Source organism: Amblyraja radiata, chromosome 19 (genome assembly GCF_010909765.2).
Source record: "Amblyraja radiata isolate CabotCenter1 chromosome 19, sAmbRad1.1.pri, whole genome shotgun sequence".
NCBI classification, from domain to species: domain Eukaryota; kingdom Metazoa; phylum Chordata; class Chondrichthyes; order Rajiformes; family Rajidae; genus Amblyraja; species Amblyraja radiata.
Genome location: NC_045974.1, coordinates 9,306,470 through 9,330,463, shown reverse-complemented (window position 1 = coordinate 9,330,463; position 23,994 = coordinate 9,306,470). Strand labels below are relative to the sequence as shown.

The 23,994-nt window shown below is 44.4% G+C and overlaps 1 protein-coding gene across 1 annotated transcript in view; it reads left to right on the top strand.

Annotated features, from left to right (window-relative positions):
* The window catches only part of slc13a1 (solute carrier family 13 member 1), a 37,261-nt gene extending 20,507 nt beyond the window's left edge, over positions 1 to 16,754 (top strand). Inside the window, exons 9-14 of the mRNA XM_033038372.1 lie at positions 4,019 to 4,120; positions 5,822 to 5,906; positions 7,622 to 7,723; positions 8,826 to 8,987; positions 11,292 to 11,429; positions 16,250 to 16,754. Coding sequence (XP_032894263.1) covers positions 4,019 to 4,120; positions 5,822 to 5,906; positions 7,622 to 7,723; positions 8,826 to 8,987; positions 11,292 to 11,429; positions 16,250 to 16,387 — 727 coding nt within the window. The 3' untranslated portion in view covers positions 16,388 to 16,754. The remainder of the gene's footprint in view (positions 1 to 4,018; positions 4,121 to 5,821; positions 5,907 to 7,621; positions 7,724 to 8,825; positions 8,988 to 11,291; positions 11,430 to 16,249) is intronic.
* The last annotated feature ends 7,240 nt before the right edge of the window (positions 16,755 to 23,994 follow it).

The following is a 23,994-nucleotide window of genomic DNA, read 5'->3' as shown; positions in this document are numbered from 1 at the left end:
TTCCCTCTACCAATACTGATGTTCTTCAAAAGTTTTGCACAGTTAGTTGAGTTTAGTTCAGTTAAGTTTATTATTGGCATGTATACCGAGGTACAGTGAAAAGCTTTTTGTTGCATACTATCCAGTCAGCGAAAAGACTATACATAATTACGATCAATCCATCCACAGTATACAGACAGCTGTATACAGTGTACAGATGATGTCTGACCTGCTGAGTTACTCCAGCTTTCTGTGTCTATCTTCAGTATAAACCAGCATCTGCAGTTCCTTCCTACACAGTATACAGATACAGGATGGAGGGTATCACGTTTAGTGCAAGATAATGCCCAGTAAAGTCCGATTAAAGATAGGCCGAGGGTCTCCAATGAGGTAGATGGGAGGTCAGGACCCCTCTCTAGCTGGTGAGAGGACGGTTCAGTTGCCTGATAATTCAATATAAAATAAAGGAACAGAGGCCATCACTAGAGCTGGTTATGGAGAAGATTTATTTTAACACGTGCAGTAGGTTTATACTTCATATCATAGGCTGAGAGGAATTCTGAAAGTTGTGAGGTTATGAAGGAGCAAACAGGACCTCAATAGAAGGAAGGGAAATATAGGTCTTGGATTTGACTGCAGATGGATGTGGCCTTCAAAACGATGTAAAATCCATGCGCATATGTGTATGCACTAACCCATAATACAGCGCTGCTAACTCTCACGCATTGAGCATGATGGGCCTATCCCACGAGCATGCGACTGCATGCGGCAAGCGCCACCAAACCGGAAGTGGGGGCCGCGCGGAGGTTGAGTGAGTGACGTGAAGTTCGAGCGAAGTCCGCGGGAAGTTCGCGCGTGACGTACGGCGTCAAGACGCTGCGTCCGGCGTCGAGACGCTGCATATGCCCTTCGAGGCGGTGCGTACGGCGTCGAGGCGGCTGCGGGCCAGCAGGCCGTTACCGCGCGGAATTTTTGAACATTGTCAGTTTTTCGGAGCCCTGCGCGATGTCGGGACCAGCTCCGCACAACTCCATAAGGCTCCGGCGATCGAAGTGGGACCGGCCCCGCGAGGCCGTACGGCTCAAGCGACCACGTTAGGTCGCGCTTGCCGCATGCAGTCGCATGCTCGTGGGACCGGCCCTTTAGACTCTCTCATTTCAGCACCGCCCTGACGCAGTACAATTAGTGACGTGACGTCACTATGATGCGACGTCTTCGGTTGTCGCCGGCAGGGTCGTAGCTTGTCGTATCTTGTCGCAGGTGGATGTAAGTTGACTTCGGTTGTCGTGGAATGTCGCCCGTGTTGTCAGAGGTTGTCGCAGGTGTGGTCGTAAGTGGATGTCCCAATTCGCGAGGAATTGTGTCGACGGTCAACAGTAGCTTGTCGTAGACATTGTCGTAAGGTGGGTTCAGATTACTCATCTCTCAACTCTCACCCAATGTTGTCAGCCCTGCATAATGTACTTTAATTCTGATTGAAGCTGAGTTGCGGAGCACTGGCAGGCTCTTTCTTAAAGGTGTGGGAGACACCAGGGAGGAGTGAAGGCCACAATGAATGTCAAAGAGGATCTGATGCAAAATATAGTCCGTGAAGGTTCGAAGATATAAAACCTATACATGTATGAAGACTGAGAACCAAGCTAGATTGAAAATATTCCCTTTTCATATCGTCAATGAAGACTTGTAGGTAGTCTCAAAATACTGGAGTAACTCAGCGGGTGAGGCAGCATCTATGGATAGAAGAGGAAGATTTGGATGTTCTTATATGAGATGGACTAGATTGAAAATCTTCCTCATTCCTCATATTGGCAGTGAAGATTTTGAAGATCATCCAATGTTTCAGTCTGAAGAAGGGTCCAAGCCCTAAACATCGTCTGTCCATTCCCTTCACAGGTTTTGGCCGACCTCCTGAACTTCTCCAGCTCTTTGTGTTTTGCTCAAAATGGTTAACCAGATTAATTTAAAAGGGAACTTCCATCAAGGCCTGGGTAGAGTGGATGTGGAGAGGATGTTTCCTACTAGTGGGAGAGTCTAGGACCAAAGGTCATAGCCTCAAAATTTATAGGGCGTTCCTTTAGGAAGGAGAAGAGGAGGAATTTCTTTAGTCAGAGGGTGGTGAATCAGTGGAAATCATTGCCACAGAAGGCTGTGGAGGCCAAGACAGTGGATAATTTTAAGGCAGAGATAGATATATTCTTGATTAGTACAAGTGTCAGGGGTTATGGGGAGAAGGCAGGAGAATTGGGTTTAGAGGGAGAGATAGATCAGCCATGATTGAATGGTGGACTTGACTTGATGGCCTGAATGGCCTAATTCTGCTCCTATCACTTATGAAGATTGCAACATCAGCAGTTCTCTGGATAAATATTTGCTGCGTCTGTGAGGAAAACAGGGAAATAAGTGGGGGAATGGAATGGATGGAATCGCTCTGATAGTAGAAACTCAAAGGTCTAAATAGCCTTCTTTGATGTGATAGGAAAACAGGAAAGCTATGTGAAAGTAATTTGTGGAAATCAGGAACTGCAGCTGCTGGTTTGCACAAAAGGACACAAAGTGCTGGAGTAACTTAGCGGGTTGAAAACTCAGAGACTAACCGAAGGAACTAATCAAGACTGCAGGTGATTAAAGGGATGAGGAATATTTGTGGGCTCAGAATGCTTCAGGTAATAATAATAATGATGGATGGGATTTATATAGCGCCTTTCTAATACTCGAGGCGCTTTACATCGCATTATTCATTCACTCCTCAGTCACACTCGGTGGTGGTAAGCTACTTCTGTAGCCACAGCTGCCCTGGGGCAGACTGACGGAAGCGTGGCTGCCAATCTGCGCCTACGGCCCCTCCGACCACCACCAATCACTCACACACATTCACACACATTCACACACAGGCAAAGGTGGGTGAAGTGTCTTGCCCAAGGACACAACGACAGTATGCACTCCAAGCGGGATTCGAACCGGCTACCTTCCGGTTGCCAGCCGAACACTTAGCCCATTGTGCCATCTGTCGCCCCATTGCGCTATCTGTCGTAAGGTAGGTTACAGAGACCAGAGTGAAGTGTTTAGTTTAGTTGAGGTTTAGAGATATAGTGCGGAAACAGGCCCTTTGGTCCACCAAGTCCGAACTGACCAGCGATCCCCGCACATTAACACTATCCTAAACATGGTGTTGGTGAAGGAACTTGCTGGTAAAAAGAAAACCCCCTCTATCATTGTCTCAACTCATCCCATCTCTCAGATGCTGGTTTAAGCCGAAAATAGACACAAAATGGTGGAGTAACAATGGGACAGACAGAATAGGTGACGTTGTGGGTGGAGACCCTCCTTCATCTCTCAGTCTACCTCCCGGGGCCATGTCTCTGGTCATTTTCTCTTCAGCCTCACAGAAAGCTACTGTGAATTCTTTGTTGCACATTTCATGAATCATCCTTGAATGTTCTGCTGTATCGAGGAAGCTGAACCATCCTCAAACCATCCATGTTGAGATAACTGAGTTATGCTTGAATATGCTGCCATGCTTACCATCGGAGCCGATCCCTTGCCTGGGATCGAGGCTCCAACCCGCGGCCTGCGGATTTCAACATCGCGGAGCTCGCAATCTCGGGTAGAGACCGAGCCCGGAAGCTCCAACGATGCAGAAGGTTCGACCAGCCCCAACCCGGGGTCCAATCGTGCGGCGTGGGGCGCTGAGATCCCCCCGCTTCAGGAGCTTGATCGCTCCGATGCAGAGGGCCCGATTGCCTGCTACGGGAGCCAAGATCGCACCATCAACAGAAGGCTCAAGGTCCCCGACCACGGGTGAACAAAGAAGGGAAGAGATTGAACTTTTTTTTTGCCTTCCATCACAGTGAGGAATATGGAGGAGTCACTGTGGTGGATGTTTATGTTAAAATGTATTTTGTGTGTCTTGTTGCTTTTTATTGGTATAACTGTATGGCAAATTAAATTCCTCGTATGTTGCAAAACATATTTGGCTAATAAAGTATGATTATGATTAAGATTTATGCTACGACGACTGTAAACCTTTCTTGTCTCCCAGGTATCAGGAGATTGTCACCCTCACCATCTTTTGCTCCATGGCTTTGTTGTGGTTTACACGGAATCCAGGATTCTTCCCCGGATGGTCCAATCTATTTCCACAGTAAGTGAAAGCAAATAAACACCTTTCTGAATTTGAGATCAAATCTCATCGTTCACGTTGCATTGGAATAGAAACGATGAAAAAGTGTGGCTTTGCTTAAAATTCTAAAACTTTTGATCTCTTGTATAAGGAATTCATATGTTCATCAATGATAGGAGCAGAATTAGGACATTCAGCCCATCAAGTCTACTCCACCATTCGAGCATGGCTGATCTATCTTTTAATCGCGTTTTCCTGCTTTCTACGCATAATCCCTGACATCCGTACTAATCAATTAATTTTAACATGGAGAAGTAAGCGCAGTGCATACCAAGCTGCATTGTATACGCAATGTAATTTAACGCCTCCATCTTGATAGCTTCAGGACTGGTGGTCTTCCCATGTAATAATGTTAAGATGAGGAGACGGCCAAATTCTAGATATTACATCCAACTTCAGATTCAGATTCAGATTCAATTTTAATTGTCATTGTCAGTGTACAGTACAGAGACAACGAAATGCATTAGACAACGAAATGCATTTGTCTAATTTAAGTCTAAGTCTAAGGCTCTATTTGTAGGGAAGTAGCTTTTTCTCTTGCAGCAATGATCTGTGGTTTGGCTGCAAGGAGATTTTCTGATTAAACGATTTGAAAGCAAAAACCTAGGGTCTCTAGGACCTCCATGGAACCTCGACGGAGATCCGACTTTTTTCCATGTCGCATTTTCGCCCCCCTCGCGGTGCGGAGGGTTCAAGGCCCCGACCACGGCTGAAGAAAGGAGGGAGATGACTGAAACGTTATTGCCTTCCTGATATCACAGTGAAGAATGCTGATTCCACTGTGATGGGTGTTCATGTTAAATTCTATTGTGTATTGTGTTCTTTTAATTGTATGGCTGTATGGTAACTCAAATATCACTGTACCTTAATTGGTGCATGTGACAATAAATGTGAACTTGAACTTGATATACCGACTTATAGTGCAGAGCTTGGTTTTGCACCCTTCCAAACCGTTCAGACATATCATACATAGATACAATCTGATCAAACTCAAGTACAATAGATAGAGCAAAGGGAAAGGCACAGAGTGCAGAATATAGTTCTGTACTTGCAAGTAGAAAAGAGACTTTGAAGAGTGGAGCAACTGTTTCAAATGGCAGTAGGCCCTTCCCTGGGAAGAGCATGCAAAGAGTCAGCACCCCTCTAACACAGAGTCAAAATGACTGCCCGCTGAATTACAATTGGCCATAGCTTACATGGTTGTGTAATTTCAGTCAGAATCAAGCAATCCTCACTTTTTTTCTTCACATCTGCTTTATGTTATACCAAGCTAAGAAATATAAATGTGACTATTGATTGAGGCGGAATAATCTTTTGGGCCACGGTGGTACAGCTGTAGAGTTGCTGCCTTACAGCGCTTGCAGTGCCAGAGACCCAGGTTCGATCCTGACTACGGGTGCCGCCTGTACGTTCTCCCCGTGACCGCGTGGATATTCTCCGAGATCTTTGGTTTCCTCCCACACTTCAATGATGTACAGGTTTGTAGGTTAATTGGCTTGGGAGAAGTGTAAATTGTCCCTAGTATGCGTACGATACCATTAATGTGTGGGGATCGCTGGTCGGTGCAGACTCGATGGGCTGAAGGGCCTGTATTCGCGCTGTGTCTCAAAACTAAAAGTAGAAAATACCAATGTGACTTGAACGTAAACTTTTCCTTTGCAGGTACAAAGGCTTTGCCACGGATTCCACCGTCGCACTCTTCCTAGGAATTCTATTTTTCATCTTGCCTGATGAGAATCCTGCTTCAGTTATAAAAAAGAGTTGAGTTCTTATCTCATTGTTAAAAAAAAATCTTATTTTCTCTTTAATTGGAACAGGTTGGTAGTGTCACAAATGGGGTTACACCTTCCGAAAACCAGGTGGATGAGTTGGTGACTGAAGGAGAATGCATCATGAAACTCTGCATTAAGGTTACATATTAATTGTTGTAAATAGTCACAATCCTGATACAATATGTTACCTCCGATCAACAAAATCCCAATGTTGATGCTTCATATTAACTGGCTAGAGGTGCAAGGAGATAAAGGCCTCATTTAATTTGGAAGAATATTCCCAAATGCCCTGCTACATATAAAGAAGCTTGAAGAGACTCCAGGACCATGGAAATTAATAGAACTGTTGGTTTATGGAGAATATTTGAGTCATAGAGTCACACAGTGTGGAACAGGACCTTCGGCTCAACTTGCCCACACCGACCAACATGTCCCATCCACACCAGCCTCACCTGCCTGCCTTTGGCCCATATCCCTCCAAACCTGTCCTATCCATGTACCTGTCTAATTGCTTCTTGAATGTTGCGATAGTACCTGTCTCAACCACCTCCTCCGGCAGCTCGTTCCGTACACCCACCACCCTTTGTGTGAAAATTCCACGTCAATATTCTGGTCTTTAGTTCCCCATCCAGTAATATTTATTGAGATGCAATAGAAAGACTGGCTGACCAATCCAATCCCCACTGTACAGGAGAAAAACACATTGGCCTGTTTTATAAAAGTGAGGCACATTGGTATAGTTGGTGCCTAATAGCAATAAAGACCCAGGTTCGATCCTGACCTCGGATGCTATCGCTGCAGAGTTTGCACATTCTCCCTGTGACTGTGTGAGTTTACTCTGGGTGCTCTGGTTTCCTCCCACATCCCTAAGACGTGCGGGCTTGCAGGTGGGAAAGTGGGATAATGAAGAACTAGTGTGAACAAGTGATCAATTGGTGGCATGGACTCAGTGGGATGAAGGATTTGATTCCATGCTGTTTCTCCAAACTAAGCTAAGGTCAACTAAATATCAATATAACCCAAGTAAGGTCACAAGGAATAGGAGTAGAATTTGGCCCATCAAGTCTACTCCACCATTCAATCATGGCTGATCTATCTCTCCCTCCTAACTCCATCCTCATGTCTTCTTCCCATAACTTCTGACACCTGCACTAATCAAGAAACTATCTATCTCTGCCTTAAAAATATCCACTGACTTGGCCTCCACAGACTTCTGTGGCAAAGAATTTCACAAATTCACCACTCTCTGACAAAATAAATGTCTTCTCATCTCCTTCCTTAAAGAATGTCCTTTAATTCTGAGGCTATGACCCTCTCTGAGTTATTGATCTGTTCCATGTTAATTGAGTAGTTGGAAAGGGGGCAGTGAGATGTGTGGACAAAATAAAGGCATATATGTGTGTGTGTGTGTGTGTGTGTACATATCTATCTATCTGTACATATACATACGTGTGTATATACAGTATATGTGTGTGTGTGTATATACATACACTTATTATGTTAAACATGTTTATATAAGCCATATATGAATAACTTATATAAACATGTTTAAGTTAAAATAACTGTGTGTCAGAGTACATGGGCTGCAAGAGTGTGTCTTGGTTTAGAATTGTTACAGGCTTTAAAGTGAGCTGGCAAGGTTCTGCTGGATCTTTTGCTACCTGACTTTGTTTCTGTTACAGGGGGGAAGGAGTACACCGCACTCATTACTTGGAAAGAGTTCCAGTCATGCATGCCTTGGGAAACATCAATACTTGTTGGTGGCGGCTTTGCCCTGGCAAAGGGTTCTGAGGTAACGTAGCCTGTCGCATGTGTACATTTCCATTCACCAAGGAATGAGAGAAAACTTCACAAGAGTAAACTATCTCTGGACTAAATTAAGCTAAACTAAACTCCAGCAGAATGTAGCACATCGGGAGGTTCAGGTGAGCTATTAGTGCAGCATGGTGGCGCAGTGGCAGAGTTGACACAATGTGTAGGAAAGAACTGCAGATGCTGATTTAAATGGAAGGTAGACACAAAATGCTGGAGTAACTCAGCGGGACAGGCTGCGTTTCTGGAGAGAAGGAATGATTGACGTTTTGGGTCGAGACCCTTCTTCAGACGTGGTACAGTAATATAGTGGTAGAGTTGTTGCCTTACAGCGCCAAAGACTCAGGTTCGATTTTGACTACCGATGCTGTCTGTACGGAGTTTGTATGTTCTCCCCGTGACCGCAGGGGTTTTCTCTGGGTCACGGGGAGGTTTCCTGGCACACTCCAAAGACGTACAGGTTTGCAGGTTGATTGGCTTTGTAAATGTGTAAATTGTCCCTCAGGCGTGTGTGTAGGATGGTGTTAATGTTTGGGGATAGTTGGTCGGCGCAGATTCGGTGGGCTGAAGGGTCTGTTTCTGCGCTGTATCTCTGAACTAATCTAAAGGATAAAGGGAATAATGTTTAGTGGAAGATGCAGTCCGATTAAAGGTAGTTCAAATGTCTCCTATGAGGCTGATTGTGGGCGAGGACTAGCTCTCTTGTTATACTTGAACCTTCTGAATTTTGTAGTTGGCAGGGCAGTACTCAGCATATCACCAACTTGGGACAATTTTACATTTTTATCAAGCCAATTAACCTACAAACCTGTACGTCTTTGGAGTGTGGGAGGAAACCGAAGATCTCAGGGAAAACCCACGTAGATCACGGGGAGAACGTACAAACTCCATTCAGGCAGCACCCCTAGTCGGGATCGAACCCGGGTCTCTGGTGCTGCATTTTGCTGTAAGGCAGCAACTCTACCGCTGCTCCACCGTGACTGCCCAATGCTAAAAAATACTGTAAATCTAATGTAGAAGCGATTCCAAATCTGATTAAGTCGAGCATAAGTAACGTACTGTATGCTTGTGTTGTCCTCCAGGTATCTGGGCTTTCTTTATGGGTGGGAGGCAAATTGGAACCTCTTGGCAGTCTGCCCCCATGGCTTATCGTACTGGTGTCCTGTCTGATTGTGACAAGTGTCACAGAGGTTGCAAGTAACCCGGCCACGATCACAATCTTCCTTCCAATTCTAATTGCCTTGGTGAGTATCCCATTCCATGCATTCTCTATCCGGTCATGGTGACTATATGCCATTCAGTGAAGAATGGATGGGAGAGGTCTCAGAGGAGAATAAGGATACATAGAAACATAGAAAATTCGAACCAGCGCCGCCATTCAATATCATAAACCCCATTCCTGCTTTCTCCCCATATCCCTTGATTCCGTTAGACCCAAGAGCTAAATCTAACTCTCTCTTGAAAACATCCAATGAATTGGCCTCCGCTGCCTTCTGTGGCAGAGAATTCCACTGATTCACAACTCTCTGTGTAAAAAAAGTGTTTCCTCATCCCTGTCCTAAATGATCTACACCTTATTCTTAAACTGTGACCCCTGATTCTGGACCCCCCCCCCCCATCAGGGGGACCATCTTTCCTGCATCTAACCTGATACAGAGAAATGTTGATTTTTTTTCACTTGAAAAGGATGTTGAGCTATATGGTAAAACTTCCCCCCTTTCTCCCCATCCCTCCCCCGCTTTCTCCCCACCCTCCATTTTCTCCCCTCTTCCCTGTGCCACATAGGGATTTGCACCTATTTCTCCCTCCCCCACCCCCTTTCATTCCCCTGCTCTCCAGTCCCCATCCACTGTATTCCTTCCACCATTCACACCTCTTACCTCACATTTTTTGTCTTTTCATCTCTAGCCCTTGAACAACCATCTGCCTATCAACCCATCCCTCCCCTCCAACCCTTCATCTGCATCCACCTATCACTTGCAAGACTTGCAAGGTTCTTGTGATGTACTGTTCTATGTTCTTCATACATTTGTAGGTTGCAGTCTTTATTCAGTATTTTATTCAATGTGCAGGAGTTCATTTCAAATTATGCTTTTCGTTTCTGGATACATGGCCTGAGAATTTTTTGAACATGACTGTCAATGGCAGGGCAGCAGTAGAGTTGCTGCCTTACAGCACCAGAGATCCTGACGACGGGTGCTGTCTGTACGGAGTTTGCACGTTCTCCCCGTGACCCGTGTGGGTTTTCTCCGAGATCTTCGGTTTCTTCCAACACTCCAAAGACGTGCGGGTTTGTAGGTTAATTGGCTTCGGTAAGTTGTAAATATTGGCACTAGTGTGTGTGTGTAGGTTAGTGTACGAGGTGATCGCTGGTCAGCGCGGACTCAGTGGGCCGAAGGGCCTGTTTCTGCGCAGTATCACTAAAGTCTAAATTAAAGTTTAAAGACTGGTTGCTAAGTGAGTTAGATGAGATCAGAGCTACAGGACAGGAAGGAGCTCTTTGAACTGACACCTGACAACAGCAGGCATGTGAAAATGGGAGGTTTTCACGATAGGATTGCTGCAATATTGTGCTGAGCTCTCTTTGATGTCAGCAGCAACCACTGTTACATTTCTCCAGTGTCTGTGAATTTTTAACTAGTGCAATGAATAATTCTGAGAAAAAGGCCGCTGGCTAATAGTTTTCACAAACAAATCGTATTTACAATTGCGATCTCGCAAAGCAAGCGTCTCATGGTTTCATTCTTAACTACATTTACATAATGATAAAAAACAACACATAGTGCTGGAGTAACTCGGCAGGCAAGCAGTATCTATGGAGAACATGGATAGGTGATGTTTCAGATCGGGACCCTTCTTCGGACTGACCATAGTTTAGTTTAGTTTAGGGATAAACAGTGTGGAAACAGGCCCTTCGACCCACCGAGTCCGCGCCGACCAGCGGTCCCCGTACATTAACACTATCCTATACACACTAGGAACAATTTACATGTATACCAAGCCAATTAACCCACAGCCCTGTGCGTCTTTGGAATGTGGGAGGAAAACAAAGTGCTTGAAGGAAACCCACGCAGGTCACGGGGAGAACGTACAAACTCTGTGCCGATAGCACCCATAGTCGGGATCAAACCTGGCGTTGTAAGCGAGCAACTCTACCGCTGCACCACCTTGCCACCCTTACATCTTAAGAATTTAAAACTTTTCAACAAAGAAATACTCCCCAGGCAATGGTGAATATAAGAATACTTAAGGAAAACATTTGCCCATTGTAACCGGTGGACTGCAGGTGGGCAGAAGGCTGAAAGAGTGGTGGGGCCGGAGAAATTCTGGCAAGTGATAGGTGGTATGACCACATCAGTCTGAAGAAGAGTGCCAATCCGAAATGTCACCAAACCATGTTCTCCAGAGATGCTGCCTGACCTGCTGAGCTACTCCAGCACTATGTGTCAAACAGCATCTGCAGTTCCTGGTGTCTCCATTTTACATAATAACATGTTTAATTTCTTTAGCTGTGACAAAATAATCTTTTTCTTTGTTTTGTCTTACAGTCTGAAGCCATTCATGTAAATCCACTTTATTTATTAATACCCTCAACTCTTTGCACTTCATTTGCATTCCTCCTGCCCGTGTCCAATCCTCCAAATGCTATAGTCTTTGGATACGGCCATCTTACAGTTATGGACATGGTAAGTCTATGATACTCGTGACAGCATTTCCTTGAATAACATCATCCATTAATGTTATTTAACTTGGCACTGATAAAGGTACATATATAACTCTGAGCAGCATTTGTGATATATGTATATGTACATAATATATAACATACACATATGACCTATATAAACGAATAACATAATATACGTATGTGTGTGTATGTGTGTGTATGTGTGTGTGGGTGTGTATATGCATATATATGTAGCAATATTACAACATTTTGAGATTTTAAAAATCAAGTCTGCAATTTATCCCAATTTATCCCATAAGATAAAGCACTAATTCACTTTCATATCTCAATTATTTAAAAAGTTATGGCCATTTTCATACTCGGAAATTAGCATCTTGTTCCCTATTGATTTTCTATGGACATAACAAAAAAGCTGTGATCGTGGACAGTCAAAAGCCCATAACTTTCTTAAAAATTAAGAGAACTGAATGAAATTTTCAGTTATCATAGATTGAAGCATTCTGAAACAAATATAAAATAATCTTACTTGGATGACCTGAAATTAAAGCATATAATTAGTTAGTTACCCAATTGTAGCTAATTCCAAACTTCAGTTACTAGATCTAAACATCTATCCATTTCTTAATAAATGATTAACATTTTTAAATAGCCAAAGTGTCCAAATAATATTCACAAATAATTCACAATAAAACATGATTTTTAAATCTCATTTACATTCATTTATAGGCCAAATGGAAGGAATTTAGTGTTTAATTGCTGTAAATTAAAGTCCATTTAAATCAGCTTTCTAGTGGGATCCTGTGAACGCGCTGGTTTAGAACGTTCACATTGCGGTAGATTTGTGCCCTCAAATGCCCAGAAAAATACTGCGGGATATAATGGGCCCAAAATTAGCTACTCGCAACATTAAACTTTGTATAAAGGGATCTTAAGAAGCCCTTTTTAACGTAAAAATAAACAGCCTACCTTCCGTTTTCCCCTGTATGAAATCTGGCCCGTTGTCGGCGGTCGGGGGTTTAGAGGTTAATTTTTAACCTACTATAACAATTAAATAACGCCCTTAAAACTAATAATAGCTCAAGCGAGGGAATCTTCCAGCGATTTGTCGTTAATAATTAACTAGGCTGAAAAACCTCGATTTGAACAGCCTAGGGAAAATCGCGTTTTAAACCCGCCCCCTCTAAACGGCGCCAAAATTTGTATAATTGTAAAAAATTGTCCCTAGTTTGTGTGTGTGTAGGATAGTGCTAATGTGCGGGGATCGCAGGTCGGCGCGGACTCGGTGGACCAAAAGGCCTGTTTCTGTGCTGTATCTCTAAACTAAACTAAATGAGTCTGCAGCTCAAATGAAGGCTGTTGCGAAGTAACGAAATAAATTAATTTTAATACCGGCACTGTGGTGCTTACTTTTGCAGCTTCAGCGATTAGTTTACTTTAGGGCGGCTTAGAATGTGCCATCATTCCCAGAGCTCAAATATGCAACAGACCATGTAACCACAAAGTTCGTCCAAGGTAGCTCCAATCTGATTGTTGAGATCATTTTCTGTCTTCTAATCTTTGCAAAAGATTCTATAATTCCTCGTATCCATTCCATCTTCTTGTTCACATAGTAACAGAGCCTTGGCAATAGTCAGAGCAAAGAAATGTTTCAATAGCAACACGGTGACGCAGTGGGTAGAGCTGCTACGGGGTTTGTACCTTCTCCCTGTGGCGGCGTGGGTTTTCCCCGGGTGCGTTTAGTTTAGTTTAGTGTCACATGTGCCGAGGTACAGTGAAAAATCATTATTGTGGGCTAACCAGTCAACAGAAAGATGGATGAGAGGAGATCTCATAGAAACATATAAAATTCTTAAAGGATTGGACAGACTAGATGCAGGAAACAGGGTCCCCATGTTGGGCGAGACAAGAACCAGGGATCACAGTTTAAGAATAAGGGGTAGGCCATTTAGGACCGAGATGAGGGAAAACCTTTTCACCCAGAGAGTTGTGAATGTATGGAATTCTCTGCCACAGAAGGCAGTGGAAGCCAATTAACTGGATGTATTCAAGAATGAGTTAGATATAGCTCTTAGGGCTAACAGAATCATGGGATATGGAGAGAAAGCAGGAACAGGGTACTGATTCTGGATGATCAGCCATGATCATATTGAATGGTGGTGCTGGCTTGAAGGGCCGAAGGACCCTTACAGTGTATAGATACATGTTCCGGTTTCCTCCCACATCCCAAAGACAAGCAGGTTTGTAGGTTAATTAGCTTCTGTGAATTGTCCTGTGTGTGGTTTAGTGCTAGCATACGGTGATCGCTGGTTAGCGCTGACTCAGAGGGCCGAAGGGCCTGTTTCCACGCTGTTTCGCTAAAACTAAGTATATTTATGGTGCTTTCATTATAGGATATAACTTCCTTGAGAAGGAATACTGATCATTGTTCCATCTCAGACATCCAAATGCATTATTCACTCCATGGCCATTTTTGACCCTGTAGTCTAGTTTAGAGATACAGTGCGGAAACAGGCCCTTCCGCCCACCCAGTCCGCGCCGACCAGCGATCCCCGCACATTAACACTATCCTACACACACTGGGGACAATTTACATTTATATCAAGCCAATTTACCTACAAACCTGTACGTCTTTGGAGTGTGGGAGGAAACCGAAGATCTCGGAGCAAAACCCACGCAGGTCACGGGGAGAACGTACAAACTCCGTACAGACTGCACTATAAGTCGGGATTGAACCCGGGACTTTGGCGCTGTAAGGCAACAACTCTACTCTGCGTCACCGTGCCGCCCTCGAAAAACACTCTGTATGCTAAGCCTGGTAGAAATGCAATGATTCTAAAATGAACTATCAATAATGCACAGCAGGGAAGTAATTCTCTAGAATTTTAATTGGATCCTGGTGAATGTCAGTGATTTTAGGTTGGGTTTTATCTTGAAATGTACATTTACTTCGAACAATATGTCACACTGTTTTAAATAGAAATCATAATTGTAATTTTGAATGATCATTTTGAGTCACGTCTTAGTACGACACTTATCCTTGCCATTACAGCTGGCATTTTCATTTATTACAGCAATTATTGAGATCCTTTTAAACACAGAAGTGTTTCGCAAAAGATAGCCTCAAAAAGCTGGAGTAACCCAGCGGGTCAGGCATCATTTCTGGAGAAAAGGAATAGGTCGATGCAAAGGGAAATGAGAGATATAGAAGATACATAGAAAAAATGAATGAAAGATATGCAAAAAGCAACTATGATCAAGCAGAGGTGGAGCCCACAATGGTCCATTGTTGGCTGTGGGATAGGTGATAACGAGTGGTGCAGACAGTGAACTCACCAGGACGACAGTGAAACTAGTACGATGACTAGGGTGGGGGAGGGCCGGAGAGAGAGGGGATGCAAGGCTTACTTGCAATTAGAGAAATTAATATATATTCCGCTGGGTTGTCAGCTGCCCAAGTCTTTCGCAAAGCTGTACGTGGCTTTCCGGGAGATGTTGAGAAATGCTTTGGGCAGATGGACAGAGTCTGTGAAGTAGGTGTTGAACAGGTCTTTGAGACGTGTTGATGCATCGATGAGGGTGGGTTCGGGGAAGAACCTAAGAGACAGAGGACTAAGGTAGTTGAAGATTCTGCTTGTGGTCTTGGCTCAAGCGGAGATGTAACCTTTGACTGTGAGCAATGAGGTGGGGGGGAAATGCCAGTATAAAGAGGCTGTAAGATCCTGAACAATTTGTTCTACAGCATGGCAGTCAGTACTTTCAGAAGCGATGTAGAGAAGGACAACATGAATAAATAAATTAGCTGCCTGACACCAAACATTACATAGAGCACACAACAGTAGGACGCAGGAACGGGGGGACCTTTAGCCCACAATGTCTGTGTTGAACGTGATGCCAGGATAAACTAATCACATCTGCCTGCACATGATCCATACCCTCCCGTCCATGCCTATCCATGTGCCTGTCTAAAAGCTTCTTAAACACCATCATTGTATCTGCCTCCACCACCATTGCTGGAGACAAGTGTGTTCCAGGCACCCACTCTGCCTTAAAAGTATCCATTGACTTGGCCTCCACGGCCTTCTATGGCAATGAATTCCACAGATTCACCACCCCCTGACCTAAAGATAAATCTTCAAAACACAGTCTCTTGGTTAATAGTTTCTTTATTGTCATAGTAAAAACAGTAAGATATTCATCCAAACTTCTTCTTGTTTAAGTACATTTTGATCTTACTCGTAGTCCAACTTGTGCATGTTTAAACTCGTGCATGGTTGAAAGCCGTGACCACTCCCCCATGCTTCTTCAAACTAAACTAAAAACGACTAGGGCGTCGGTTCGAGAATCCCAGCCGCAAACACGCCTCCGACTAGGTTATAAATCCCACCCACATAATTACAGGCAGATAAAATGTAAAGTTATCCTTATAACATACTGAGTTAAGCTAAATGGCTACAACACTCATTTCCTTCCTAAAGGAACGTCCTTTAATTCTGAGGCTGTGACCTCTGGTCCTAGACTCTCGCACTAGTGGAAACATCCTCTCCCCATCCGCTCTATCCAGGCCTTTCACTATTCCGTAAGTATCAAAGAAGTACACCCTCACCTTCTGAACTCCAGCGAGTAGAGGCCCAGTGTCGAGAAACACTCATCGGATGTTAACCCACTCATTCCTGGGATCATTCTCGTAAACCTCCTGTGGAACCTCTCCAGCGCCAGCACGTCCTTCCCATACGGGGCCCACGTTTGCTCGTAGTTTTGCACGTGTACCAGGAAAGGAACTCCAGATGGAAGCACACTTCTAACTTGTGTTTTGTTCCTCAGGTAAAAGCAGGATTGGGTCTTAATTTAATTGGCGTTGTGGTCGTGATGGTCGCGATATCAACGTGGGCAATTCCAATCTTTGATCTCAAAACATATCCCTCGTGGGCAAAAGATCTCAGGAATGCAACAGCTCCATAGCATCTAGGATGTACGTGAACAGGCAGAACATTACTGGGAATCCTATTGCTATTAATGTGAATGATGAAGACACTTTCTTACAGTGAAGACTTTCAAAAGTCACAAGTTATACAATAAGGTTTACAGCATCTTCATTTCTAGACTTCACTTCTTCCAACAAAAGACCCAAACTGCAACATAGAATATATAATGAAAATTATAACTGGAATACTGCATCCATTTAAGACAATTGGAAGTACTTGCTACTGTGAAATAGTTGAAACTTCCGTTGTCATTTTATGAATGTATGACTTACAATTAATTTGCTATACATTCCACTTACAAAACATCCAGATTTGCACAAAAGCTTTTCCTGCCTATGGTTGCATTACACCATTTATTCTGAGATTCGACTGAAATGTTACATAACTGATTAAGTTACTTGCGGCATTTTGAGGTCACGTAAAATATTGTTCAAATGCAAATATTGTCTTGCTTTGCAATGCAATATATTGTATTTGAACAAATGCATAATGCCTTCACAATATCATATGTATTTGTTCATAAGTTTGTGTTCATAAGTGATAGGGGGAAGATTAGGCCATTCGGCCCATGAAGTCTACTCCCCCATTCAATCATGGCTGATCTATCTTTCCCTTTCAACCCCATTCTCCTGCCTTTTCCCCATAACCCCTGACACCCATATTAATCACCAGTACTAATCACCCCACTGGTGCAGGGTAACATTGAAAAGGCACCAGGTTCAAAACCCTTCATCAGTGTTTTTTCTCAGGAAAAAATGAGTGGTGACGTTTCGAGGTCGAGACTCTTTTTGCTTTTTCTGTCAACTTCATTGTCCCATGCACAAGCATAGTAAGGTACAGACACAATGAAAATCTTGAAAGGCACTTCTTGAATCATCCTCATTTCTATTCATATCAATCATCAAGGTTTAAATACTTGTTTTGCTTGCTTTGTGGCTCCTTGGAACAAGTTTGGTCTGAATTCCGTCACCCAAAACAACCATTATTTTGTGTTGAAAGGAACTGCAGATGCTGGTTTACACCGAGGATTGACACAAAATGCTGGAGTAACTCAGCGAGTCAGGCAGCATCTCTGGAGAGGAGGAAATGGTGACGTTTTGGTACAAGACCTTTCATCGGTGTTTCGGGTTGAGACCAATCTTCAGACAGAGTCAGGGAAGAGGGAAACAAAAGATATGAAAAGGTACATGTAACAGATGAATGAAAGGTATGCAAAAGGCCAAATGGATGCCAACAATGATGATCATGGAAAGGTGGAATACTGACGTCTGATGAAGAGTCTTAACTCGAAACGTCTCCCCATTATTTTGTATGTACATTTGAAACAGTAATATCACCACTTGCCCGTGAGTGATGCCAAAAAAACGATTTACTATACAATATACAATATATCAAACTCTACGATTCTTCCCCTCTCTGTCGTGGAGTAGACTGAGACTGAGACAGACACCCACCCCCCCCCCCCCCCCTCCCCACCTTTGCACATCCCCAAAGCCTTACCACTCGTCACTTTATTTTCATGTTTCATGTATTTTGTGTTTTTTATGATTGTTAGCAAATTAATTTACCTCCTGGAATAAATATTCTATCGTATTGTTTCGTAGAAATGTGATTTAAATACCATACTGGCCTTTGATCTTGTGTCTGAATTTAATTTTATTTGTCTTCCATTTCCTTTATGATGTTTTTTTTGTCCATGTAACTATAACACGGCACCAGAGTAAATCATTTTAAGTCATTTTAATCCCTTTTAAAAGAAAGTATTTAGAAATCTTAACTATTTTTAGTATTTGTATTTGGGGGCGGCATATTGGCGCAGTGGTAGAGTTGCTGCCACACAGCGCCAGAGACCCAAGTTCGATCCTGACTGCTGGTGTCTGTGCTGTCTGTACGGAGTTTGTCCATTCTCCCCGTGACCTTCTCCGGTTTCCTCCCTCATCCCAAAGACGTGCAGGTTTGTAGGTTAATTGGTTTCTGTAAAGTCCCTAGCGTGTAGGATAGAACTAGTGTACGGGGGTGATTGCTGGTTGGCGCAGATTTGGTGGGTCATTGGGCCTGTTTCCACGCTGACTAAATCATTCCAGACTAAACTAAATCATTCCAATTTCACCAATGCAGTGAGAACAAGACAGTACGTAATATTGTTTTTTTTACCATGAGAGAATAGCATGCCTGTTATTTGCAGAATTGCTCATGACAGGAAATCAAACAACTTCTCTGCATCAGTGTCATGTTTCTGTTACATTATTCATCAATGCCGCTGCAGATGGGAACTGCAGAATTTTCTTTAGAATAAATGTCTCACTGTAAAGCTAATAAAGCTGTTTTCCTTTTCGATTAATTGTGACATGTGATTTCAATAAGTAGAATAAGTCGTATCATGTTTTCCATCGAAACAAGGGAGCAATGTTGCCACATTTAGCAGTCTGTTTCTGTCATTCAATAATTCACTCACAGCGTATGCTTTGAATTAAATAACAAATAAAGTAAACATGCGAAAAAAGAATTGTCAGCGCGCGAGTGCAATCTGAACAAGATTGCTAATTACCGCAGAGCTTTTATTCAGACTGAAAATTAAAAAAAAAAAACTGTGCAGATGCTGGAAATCTGAAACAAAAACAGAGGACGGCAGCTACACTCAGCAGGTCAAGCAGCTGTTGTGGAATGAGAAACAGACTTAATGTTTCGGGTCAAAGACCCTTCATCAAGAGAAAGGAGAGATAGGGATGAGAAATATTTTATACAACAGGGAAACAGGCCCTTCGGCCCACTGAGTCCGCGCCGACCATCGATCAAATCCAGAAGAAAGCTGCCAAGGTAAACATGGTCAATGCTAAAAATGGATCATCTAATGCATCTGAATCAACCTTGTCTAACCTCACTTACTGTAGAATTCTCTGCCACAGAAGGCAGAGGAGGCCAATTCACTGGATGTATTCAAGAGACAGTTAGATATAGCATTTCGGGCTAATGGAATCAAGGGATATGGGGAGAAAGCAGGCACGGAGTACTGATTTTGGATGACCAGTCATGATCATATTGAATGCCGGTGCTGGCTCGAAGGGCTGAATGGCCTACTCCTGTACCTATTTTCTATGTTTCTACTGCATCCGGTGTTCCCGATGTGGTCTCCTGTACATCGGTGAGACCAAGCATAGACTCGGTGACTGTTTCACTGAACACTTGTGCGTGGGTGTTCCCCGGGTGCTCCGGTTTCCTCCCACACTCCAACGATGTGCAGGTTTAAGGGTTAATTGGCTTCTGTAAATTGTCCCTAGTGTGGGTAGGATATTGCTAGTGTAGGGGTGATCATTGGTTGGCGGGGACTCGGTTGGCCAAAGGGCTTGTTTCTGCGTTGTGTCTCTAACAGCTTTGACCCGTCCCTGCGGCCTACCAGCGGGCCTGGAGCGGCGTCTCCTGAGGGGACCGCCTGGAGCTTCGGCATCGGCGGTGGCGGCGGCACCGGCTCAGCAGCGGCGGCGGCACCGGCTCAGCGGCGGCTGCACCGACTCAGCAGCGGTGGCACCTGCTCAGAGGCGGCACCGGCTCGGCGACGGCACCGGTTCAGCGGCGGCGGCGGCGGCACCGGCTCAGCAGCGGCGGCGGCATCGGCGGCAGCGGTACCGGCTGAGGATGGCGGGTCGGAGGATGGCGGTGCTGCGCTGGAGCGCCATTGCGGGGCTGGCGGTGACTTCGCTGAAACTCCGGTAACTGGAGCTGGGTCCGTTGCGGAGCTGCGGGTCTGTGGAGCGGCTGCGGGCGGCGGCGCTGAACTTTCCATCGGGAGCCTGGGATCTCTTGATGAGATCGCCAGTAGAGCTCCATTCGGCGCGGCCCTGTCGGCTCCGGAAGCCACGGTCTCGAGTAAGGGTGGGCATGGGGATGGGACTGGACTTTGTGCCTTTCCCCACAATGGTTGCCATTGTGGGGGGATGTTTTGATGTTGAAACTATCTATTACTGTCATGTTGTATTCTTTTTTTTTTTTTATGTGCTGCATGGCAAAAAGAATTTCACTACACCTAAATGTGACCAAGTAAAAATTTGAACTTGAACTTGAACATCTAAAGTCACCAGATCTACAAAATGAGCGGCACGGTGGCGCAGCGGTAGAGTTGCTTCCTTACAGCGCCAGAGACCCGGGTTCAATTCTCACTACGGGTGCTGTCTACACGGAGTTTGTACGTTCTGCCCTTGACCTGCGCGGGTTTTATCCGGGTACCCCGGTTTCCTCCCAGACTCCAAAGACATACAGGTGTGTACAGTAGGTTAATTGGCTCCGGTGAGAATTATAAATTGTCCCTAGTGTGTGTAGGATGGCGTTAGTGTACGGGGATCGCTGGTTGGCGCAGACTCGGTGGGCCGAAGGGCCAGTTTCCGTGCTGTACCTCTGTAGTTTAAAGTCACCCGAACGACAAAATCAACTGGTGAGGCTCTCTGAAGTAAAAATATATTTTCTCTTGTATTCATCTGAGCAAATGTTCATGAAATTGTAATTAAATTTGTTAAGTCCCTAAGTGAGCATGTCTTCAGGCCTTGTTGACGTTTTAGAGACACACGTTCACTAATGCAAACAAAACAGATATTTGCAGAAGAAAGGATTTGTCGTTAGTTGTGTTTTAGATCAACCAATGTTCAAATGCCAAGAATTGCCATGGTGCTGAAAGGATGTGACACTGTGCACAAATCACAGCAGGGTCTCATACACTGCATATTTATTCTCACGGCAGAAACGAAATTAATTAACTCTTAATTTTTAGGAAATGTTTTCTCTAACGCAGAACATGTTCGCTGAAAAATGAACGGAAAGTGATAAAGCATCAAGAATTGTGCAAATGTAATCAGATTGTCACTTCTGGTTTCTCATGCCCGACATCACCTTGCCCCCCCCCACCCCCCACACATGCACAATGACAAGGGATTTGGCCAAGAACCATGATGTGGTGTTGGCAAATCAACCCAAATCCTTGCAAAACATTGGCTCATGACTGCCCACACGTTAGACTTTTGCCAATTGGCAAAGGGGTTCCAGCAGATTTCATTGCACCTTGAGGGGCGATGACAGGGCCCGAGGCTCTCTACTTCTCTGCTGTGAGATGGCGGACTTGTTAACCAGCGCTGAGAAAATGTTTGGCCGTGTGTGCACGCCTTTTAAAAACAAAAGTAGGAATTTCCATCAAACTTGAAATGGGCAGAGCGAGCAGTAGATAGACACAAAATGCTGGAGTAACTCAGCGGGACAGGCGGCATCTCTGGATTTACGATTTTTGGAGAGAGAGAGAGAGAGAGAGAGAGAGAGAGAGAGAGAGAGGACGGAAAGGGTTGGATAGAGAGAGACGGGAGAGAGAAAGAGAGACGGAGAGAGAGAAAGAGAGAGAGAGAGAGTCTTCTCCATAGCTCTCTCTCTCTCTCTCTCTCTCTCTCTCTCTCTCTCTCTCTATCTCTCTCTCTCTCTCTCTCTCTCTCTCTCTCTCTCTCTCTCTCATCTCTCCCCCGCTCTCTCTCTCTCTCTCTCTCTCTCTCTCTCTCTCTCTCTCTCTCTCCCCCCCTCTCCCCCCCCCCCTCTCTCTCCCTCCCTCACTCTCTCTCTCTCTCTCTCTCTCTCGCTCTCTCTCTCTCTCTCTCTCTCTCTCTCTCTCTCTCTCTCTCTCTCTCTCTCTCTCTCTCTCGCTATCTCTCTCTCTCGCTCTCTCTCTCTCTGCTCTTCTCCTCTCTCTATCTTCTCTCTCTCTCTCTACTCTCTCTCTCTCTCTCTCTCTCTCTCTCTCTCTCCTCTCTCTCTCTCTCTCTCTCTCTCTCTCTCTCTCTCTCTCTCTCTCTCTCTCTCTCTCTCTCTCTCTCTCTCTCTCTCTCTCTCTCTCTCTCTCTCTCTCTCTCTCTCTCTCTCTCTCTCTCTCTCTCTCTCTCTCTCTCTCTCTCTCTCTCTCTCTCTCTCTCTCTCTCTCTCTCTCTCTCTCTCTCTCTCTCTCTCTCTCTCTCTCTCTCTCTCTCTCTCTCTCTCTCTCTTCTCTCTCTCTCTCGCTCTCTCTCTCTCTCTCTCTCTCTCTCTCTCTCTCTCTCTCTCTCCTCTCTCTCTCTCTCTCTCTCTCTCTCTTCTCTCTCTCTCTCTCTACTCTCTCTCTCTCTCTCTCTCTCTCTCTCTCTCTCTCTCTCTCTCTCTCTCTCTCTCTCTCTCTCTCTCTCTCTCTCTCTACTCTCCTCTCTCTCTCTCTCTCTCTCTCTCTCTCTCTCTCTCTATCTCTTCAGCCTCTCTCTCCCTCTCTCTCTCCTCTCTCTCTCTCTCTCCCGTCTCTCCTCTCTCTCTCTCTCTCTCTCTCTCTCTCTCTCTCTCTCTCTCTCTCTCTCTCTCTCTCGTCGCTCTCTCTCTCTCTCTCTCTCTCTCTCTCTATCTCCTCTCTTCTCTTCTTCTCTCTATCTCTCTCTCTCTCTCTCTCTCTCTCTCTCTCTACTCTCCTCTATGCTCTCTCTCTCTCTTGTCTCTCTCCTCTTCTCTTCTCTCTTCTCTCTCATCTCTCTCTCTCTATCTCTCCCTCTCTCTCTTCTCTCTCCTCTAACCCCTTCCTCATTAATCAAGAAATTTTGTCTGAATGGCGCCAGCATTTGAATGATGAAATTCTGCCAGTTTTCAGGAAGAGAATATTATTCCTCTCATAAATGTATCAATCTAGAATGAATTTATTTCACTGACATGCATTTACTGATTTTATCAAGGGAGAGAAGCCAGTAACTTAAGCTTTCAAGAAGATTGCCCAGACAAACAGCTCATCTATTTTACCGCACTTTTGAAGGGAACCATAAAACGATATTTGAATAAATTTGGTAAACATTGAGAAAGCAATAAATCATTTGTGGTGAAACTGATGACCAAGATGAGTGCCGGCGATATTTTTGGGTAAATTTAATTCACCTGACATTGGTCACTGAAAGTGAAGTCTTAAATCTTATACAAGGGTCCAATATCTTCAATTATATAGAGGTGAATCAGACAGTACCCCAGTTTATTATTGAATCCTTTTAAACAAAGAAGTGTTTCACAAAAGATGGATACAAAATGCTGGAGTAACTCTGTGGGTCAGGCAGCATCTCTGGAGAGAAGGAATGGGTGACGTTTCGGATGGAGACCCTTCTTCAGACTGAGAGTCTGGGGAAAGGGGGACGAGGGGGAAAATTCTTCAGGTCTTATAGAAACTTACAAAATTCTTAAGGGGTTAGACAGGCTAGATGCAGGAAGATTGTTCCTGATGTTGGGGGAAGTCCAGAACAAGGGGTCACAGTTTAAGGATAAGGGGGAAATCTTTTAGGACCGAGATGAGGAAAACATTTTTCACACAGAGAGTGGTGAATCTCTGGAATTCTCTGCCACAGAAGGTAGTTGAGGCCAATTCATTGGCTATATTTAAGAGGGAGTTAGATGTGGCCCTTATGGCTAAAGGGATCAGGGGGGTATGGAGAGAAGGCAGGTACAGGATACTGAGTTGGATGATCAGCCATGATCATATTGAATGGCAGTGCAGGCTCGAAGGGCCGAATGGCCTACTCCTGCACCTATTTTCTATGTTTCTATGAGAGATATAGAGGGTACTTC